The 6,071-nt window shown below is 65.3% G+C and overlaps 1 protein-coding gene across 1 annotated transcript; it reads right to left on the bottom strand.

The window, feature by feature from the left end:
- Positions 1-275: 275 nt before the first annotated feature.
- Positions 276-5,647, bottom strand: VPS51 (VPS51 subunit of GARP complex). The gene is made up of 10 exons (XM_053944492.1): positions 5,237-5,647; positions 4,647-4,776; positions 4,156-4,302; positions 3,756-3,972; positions 2,882-3,611; positions 2,488-2,706; positions 1,975-2,196; positions 1,689-1,810; positions 1,140-1,227; positions 276-807 (listed from the first exon to the last, which is right to left on the bottom strand). Exons 1-10 carry the CDS (start codon positions 5,645-5,647, stop codon positions 547-549), a joined length of 2,547 nt encoding a protein of 848 aa, XP_053800467.1. The 3' UTR covers positions 276-546.
- Between the last annotated feature and the right edge of the window lie 424 nt (positions 5,648-6,071).

Below are 6,071 nucleotides of genomic sequence, written 5' to 3'. Positions count from 1 at the left end.
AAGAATGTCCTGCCTGGGGAGAACTGATCTCCTGTGGAAAATCTGTGTCCCTGTGGGTTCCCCAGCACTTTGTAGCACCCGTGGAGGCTTTTTGATTTTTAAGGCTGATTTTTGGAGGCTGATTTTTAAGGTTTGGGGCCCTCGTGGCTGTGGGTCCATTGGGGACATCACTCAGTGCCCAGCCCCTGTCCCTGTGCTGTCAGCCCAGCTGCAGGTGGGACCCCACTGTGTGCAGGGCCAGCTCCCACCCCCCAGGCACAGACAGGGACACAACATTCAATTCAACTCACACATAATTTATTAGTGACAAAGGGGCTGTCTCCAGGCACGAGGGGATGTCACCAAGGTGGGGGGATAACACTGTGTCACTGGGCTGGGGAGGCAGTGGGGAAGTGGGGTTTGAACAACATGGCGCGACCCGGTGTGAAGACAAGGTGTCCTCAATGTTGGGAAGGACACCTCACGTACGTGTGGGGACTCACAGGGCCCAGGTCTGTCCCCAGAGGTGTAACGGGCCCCATGTGTGGCACGTCCCTGTCCCTCATGCTACCCGCGCTCGCAGATGAGCTCGACGACGCTGTGCTCCATGGGGACGGGGTCAAGGCAGCGGTGGGCAGCGCTGGCGGCCACCTCGTCCAGCAGCCCCTGCACCACGCGCTCGTCGGAGGCGAAGCGCCACAGGTAGAGCTGCAGGTAGTGCCCGTCCACCTGCACCTGCTGCAGCCCGAAGCGCCCCAGCGTGCGCAGCCGCACGCACTCCAGCAGCGTCTTCAGGCTGATCTTGATGATCCCCGTCAGCACCGACACCTGTGTGAGGGGACAGCGGGGACACGTGGCATGCGGGCGCGGGGATGGTATCCACACGGGATGCAGGGAACGTTGTCCTGACTGCCACTCCCCATGTAACTCCAGAGCATGGGGACGTGTGGCACATGGACACCCTTGGCCTGGTTGCTACGCAGATCCCACTCTTCCCCTCAGAGTCCTAGGGCAGGGGCCACTGGGAACACCCTTGTCCTGGACATCAGCTTCCGGGGACACCCTGAGCCCTGACACCAGGGACATGTGGCAGTGGGAAGGTAGGTAATTTGGGACTCCTGGGGATGTTTAGGGACATGGCGGTGTCCCCATGACCTCACCTTGTTAAACTCAACAGGGCTGAAGATATCGATGCGCTCAGAGAAAAGCTTCTGGATGTTGCTGAGCAGGTGGGTGTCCATGGGGGCACTGAGGACATGGACACAGGGACAGTCAGGGACTTGACAGAGCCAAGGATGTGGGGATGGGAACACAGGGACCGTTAGGGGCCACGGAAAGGTTCAGAGGACACAGGGCTGCTTTTGGGGACAGAAAGGTAGGGGAATGTGAGGATGGCCCCAGGACACAGAGGGACAAGACAACTGAGGGACTCAAGGATGATGGGGATCACCAGGGGATTCTGGGACAGTTGTAAGGAACACAGGGATTGTTGGTACAAACAGGGATCATCATTAGGACAGTCTGGGGATATGGGAACAGCAAAGGGCTGTCAAGACAGCCTGGGACAGTCTGGGATCATGAAGAGGGTGACAGGGAAGATACAGTAGATACTCAAGGAGTGACAGGGAGCCCAGGGGTGCCCGGGTGGCCCGGGCAGTGACACAGGGAGCCCGGGGGTGCCAGGGTGACCCAGGGGTGGCAGGGCTGACCTGGGGGTGTAGCTGGGGGCATAGCGGCCAGGTGCCCGCGAGCTGCTGTAGACAGAGAAGGCGCGCCGGCTGGAATCGCTGCTCTGCGCCCGCCTCACACCCTCCTCGAAGAGCTGCCCCACCTGTGGGTGGTACCACACCCTCAGCACCCACACTCCCCTCCTGGGACCCCCCAAAGCACCCAGCATCCCTCAAAGTCTTTGTGAGCCTCCCATACCCATCCAGAATCCCCAAAGGGCCACACAGGGATCTTGGACAACCCCCTCAGCCCCGGTGTCGGCCCGACCTGGACGTCGATGGCGGTGATGTCCTCCACCACGCGCTTCATGACGGCGCGCACGTTGCGCGGCTCGACGGTGCCCAGCCAGTCGCGCGTCTCGACGCTCTTGCGCAGCATCTGCGCCACGGCCGCGCCCTGCACCTGCACGTAGTGGTCCAGCAGCCGCTGCGCCGCCGCCCGCGCCTCCGCACACAGTGCCGGCCCCGGCGTCACCGCCGGCCCCGAGTCCTGGGGGACACACACAGGCGGGATCAGCCCCGCACCTCCTCTGCAGCACTGTCACCGTTGGGAATACGAGGGGCATGAGCACATGTGGAGATGCTTCCCCTCCCTGTGACTCTACATCTGATGTCCTGGGGCACAGGGACACTGGGGACAGGTGGGACATTCTGCCTTAAGCAGTATCACTGCCCCTCTTACAGGTCCTTGGGGCTTCAGGGGCTCTTGAGGCCATGCAAATCCCCCCTGAAGATCCCTCACGGACGTGCAGGATCCTCCTAGGGCCATTTAGGGGCTCACCTGGGGCGGGAACTGCTCATCCGTGAGGGTGAGGATGTAGCTGATGGTGGAGTTCTCATAGTCCAGGCAGAGACGGGCGAGGAGCAGCAGCAGGGCCGGGGGAGCAGCGGGAGCTCCCCGCTCGGCCGGGCCATCAGCGAAGCCACGGGCGGTGCGGCACAGCCAGCGCACGAAGGCCACCACCAGTCCCTCACGCACTGCTGTCACACAGAACTCCCCCTGTGCCACAAATTGGGGGGCAGGTCAAACCCCAAAACTGCCTTGTACGGGCTCCAAACCGTCCTGTGTGACCCCCAACCTGCCTTGCGCCACCCACAGATTGCTCCAGTGACCCCCACAATGCCCCTAGCCCCCTCAGCCTGTCCCCCTAACACCCCACCCCGTGTTACCCCACCTTGAAGTAGGGCAGGCTGGCAAAGGCGACGTCCCTGGCGGTGAAGAGCTGCACATAGGCCAGCACGGCCTTGAGCTGGCCCAGCACGGAGGCGGCCAGCGTGGCCAGCAGGTCGGGCAGGCCGGGCCCCTCTTTGCCGGGGGGCCGAGGGGCAGCCAGCGCCTGGCGCACGTCACCCAGGCAGCCCAGGAAGAAGGTCTGCAGGGCGCGCAGGTAGCGGTCGACGCGCTCGCGGGCGGCCCGGGCCACCAGCGCGGCGGCAGCGTCGGCGCCCGCGGGCAGCAGCTCGAGCAGTGCGCGCAGCCGGCGGTGGAAGCGGTCGAGCGCCCGCACCAGCAGGGACGTGTCGCCCAGGCCGCGCTCCAGCGCCAGCCGCCGCTCCAGCAGCGCGAAGTAGCGGGTGGCCAGCGCGGCGGCGAAGGGCTCCAGGTGCCCCGTGTCCCCGCCGAACAGCGCGCGGTACGAGCCGGCCAGCTGGCACAGCGTGCCCACGAAGGCCGAGCTGCCGCGGTCCACAAAGTCCAGGATGTCGGAGGCGGGCGGTGGCGGCGTGCTGGCCGTGCCCGAGGGGTCGGCTGTGGGCAGCTCGGCCTCCAGCGCCGCCAGCTCGGCCTCGAGGCGTGCGCCCGCCTGGCTCAGGAACTCCTCGCTCAGCTCCTCGGCCGGCTCCTCCAGCTGCAGCAGCATCTCCACACACTCGGTGAGTTCCTTGGGATCCAGCGTCTCCTCCCTGGTGGTTGGGAGGGCCCGGGGTCAACAGTGGCATGGCAGAAAACAGGGAATAAGCAACAGAAGTCATTAGTAGGCTCCGGAGTGAACAGCCCCAAACCCGCATTTCCCAGCGCCGCCATGGGCAGGCTCCGGGTGAACGCACCGGAGGCGTGTGCGGAGGCGCTGGGCCAGGTCGGCCATGATGGCGTGGCTCTCGTCCTCGATGGCGCGGAAGGAGGGCAGGTGGCGGTAGTGGCGCAGCACGGCACGGGCGCGGGCGTGGCAGCGCAGGGCACGAGCCGGCTCCGTCCCCGCCCAGCGCCGCAGTCGCCCCGGCACCTCCACCAGCGCCTGCAGCTTCCGCAGCAGCGCCTGCACCCCTGCAGGGACACGGCGTCAGCGGTGGGGACACAACGGGAGCAGGATGAGACACGGTGGTGAGACCATCTGCTGGATCTGCCCGCCATGGGGGACACCCACCCCATAGATCTGCCCCTCTGCCCCACACAATTCATCCCAATAAACCTCCTTGGATCTGCCCCCTGGATGGTCCCGCTCCCTACCGGCCAGCTGGGCGCCGCGGCGGTGCCGGTCCTGCAGCGCGGCGCTGACGCGGGCGCTCGAAGCGCTGATGGCCGCCATGTTGGCCGCCAGGTCATCCATCTCTGCTTCCATGTGCCGGAAATCCACCTTCATCTTCCGGATGGTGTCTGCGGGACACGAGCCAAGTGCCAAGTCCCTCGGCTGCCTGGGACCCTCCCAGCCCACCCAGGATTAACACACCACAGCCATAACCCCCCCGGGAAGGCTGGTTGTCCAGTGGCTGTCACTGGCCTCCAGAGTGAACCACCACAATCCCCAGGGCAGCTTCCCAGTGCTGCCAGAGTGAACACCCCCAAATCCCCATTTCCCACGGCTGCCATCAGTGGATTTCAGAATGAACACCCCCAAATCCCCATTTCCCACGGCTGCCATCAGCAGATTTCGGAGTGAACACCCCCAAACTCCTGTTTCCCAGTGCTGCCATCAGTAGGCCCCAGAGCGAACAGCTCACCAGTGGCGGAGATGAATTTGTTGTAGTTCTCGTAGAGCAGGGTCTGCATGTCACTGTCCAGGGCGCGGATCTCCCGGCCCAGCGCGGCCTCGCGGGCCAGGAGCTGCCCCAGGGGACACTCGCTGCGCACCTGAGGGGACAATGGACACTCATCTGCCCCTGGATCCCTCACTGCCATCTCTGGAGCCCCTTAATTGAGATCAACTGCCCTCCATAGTCAGTCTGGGCCCCTCAGCTTTCCTGCAGGATCCCTGTCCCCCCTTGGATTCTCCCGGGATATGGAAGTGTTCTCCAGGAGCCTCCCCTGCCCTCCAGGGCTCCCCCCTGCCCCGATCCATCTGCTGCCGAGCACCTCAGTACCATTCCCACACTGTGGGAATCGGCGTGCACAGGGAAGCAAATCCACAGGGTGCTCCAGGGGGCCCTTTCTGGGATCCCCTCAGGATCCGAAGGTTCTGGGGACCCTGCGGTCCTCCCCCACCCATCGAGGTCCCTCGTGACACGGCCCCGCGGGGACCTCCCGGGGCCCATAGGAGTCCCGGAGCCCCTGCCAAGGTGGGGGTGCCCGCGGGAGGGGTCTCCGCGCCCACCTTGGTCATGAACACCTCCGGGTCGAAGTGGGGCCCGTTGATGTCGGTGGGGTCCGGGGCCGCCTCGGCCGCCTCGGCAGTGGACGGGCCATAGTAGCGCTGGAGCGGCCCGTGGGGACGCCGCCACCCGCCGCCCCCGGTGCTCCCGCCGGTGGCCTCGGGGCTGCCTGCGGCCCCGCTCCCGGCCCCACTCTCCGTTGTCACCGCCGCCATCGCGCCGCCGCTTCCGCCCCAGCGGCCACTTCCCGCCTGTCCCTTACGCCACTTCCGGTGCCACGCCGGGTTGCCATGGCGACAGGGAAGCGACGCCGGACATGGCGAGGCCCAGTTACCGGGGCCTGGGGCGGCTGCCACGGGGACGGAGCCGGCGCGGCCCGTGTCATGCTGCGCCATGGGGACAAGAACTCTCATGAGGACGCTGACATGGATGGAGACACCGACCCTCGAGGGGTGAATGGCCGCTGCCACCCTTAACCCTGGGCCCGTGTCTCTCACTGTCCCTTTTCACCACTGTCCACCTGTCCGCAGGCCTCCCCGGTGTCCCTGTGAGTCCCCAGTGCATCCTCGTGCTCATCTCCCCGTCACACCGGGCGGGGTCCTGGGGACCCCCACCCCACCCGAGGGTCCCACTCCAGCCCCGGGGTGGCTCTGGGTGATGCTGGAATTGGGCTGTGAGGCCGCAGGTACAACCAGGTGATCGGCCTTGCACCTCGCACAAGGAACAAACATCTGGGCTAAAAGGTCTAAAATCAGCTTTATTTACAGCAGGAAAGGCAAATCAAACTCTGCCACGGTGAGGGCCGGGCTGCTCCAAGGGCCTTTAGTCGGGAGTCAC

The sequence above is a fragment of the Vidua chalybeata genome, chromosome 6, assembly GCF_026979565.1.
Source record: "Vidua chalybeata isolate OUT-0048 chromosome 6, bVidCha1 merged haplotype, whole genome shotgun sequence".
NCBI lineage: Eukaryota > Metazoa > Chordata > Aves > Passeriformes > Viduidae > Vidua > Vidua chalybeata.
Note: the sequence above shows the minus strand (reverse complement) of the source record. Positions and strands in the feature narration are given on the sequence as shown.

Bases quoted from the DNA above. Each gene is read 5' to 3' on its own strand.
- VPS51 (XM_053944492.1), bottom strand. From the start codon at position 5,647: ATGAGAGTTCTTGTCCCCATGGCGCAGCATGACACGGGCCGCGCCGGC. The intron at 3,973-4,155 runs GTAGGGAGCGGG...GTGTCCCTGCAG, and splicing joins CCGCGGCGCCCAGCTGGCCG to GGGTGCAGGCGCTGCTGCGG. The intron at 1,811-1,974 runs GTCGGGCCGACA...TACCACCCACAG, and splicing joins TCACCGCCATCGACGTCCAG to GTGGGGCAGCTCTTCGAGGA.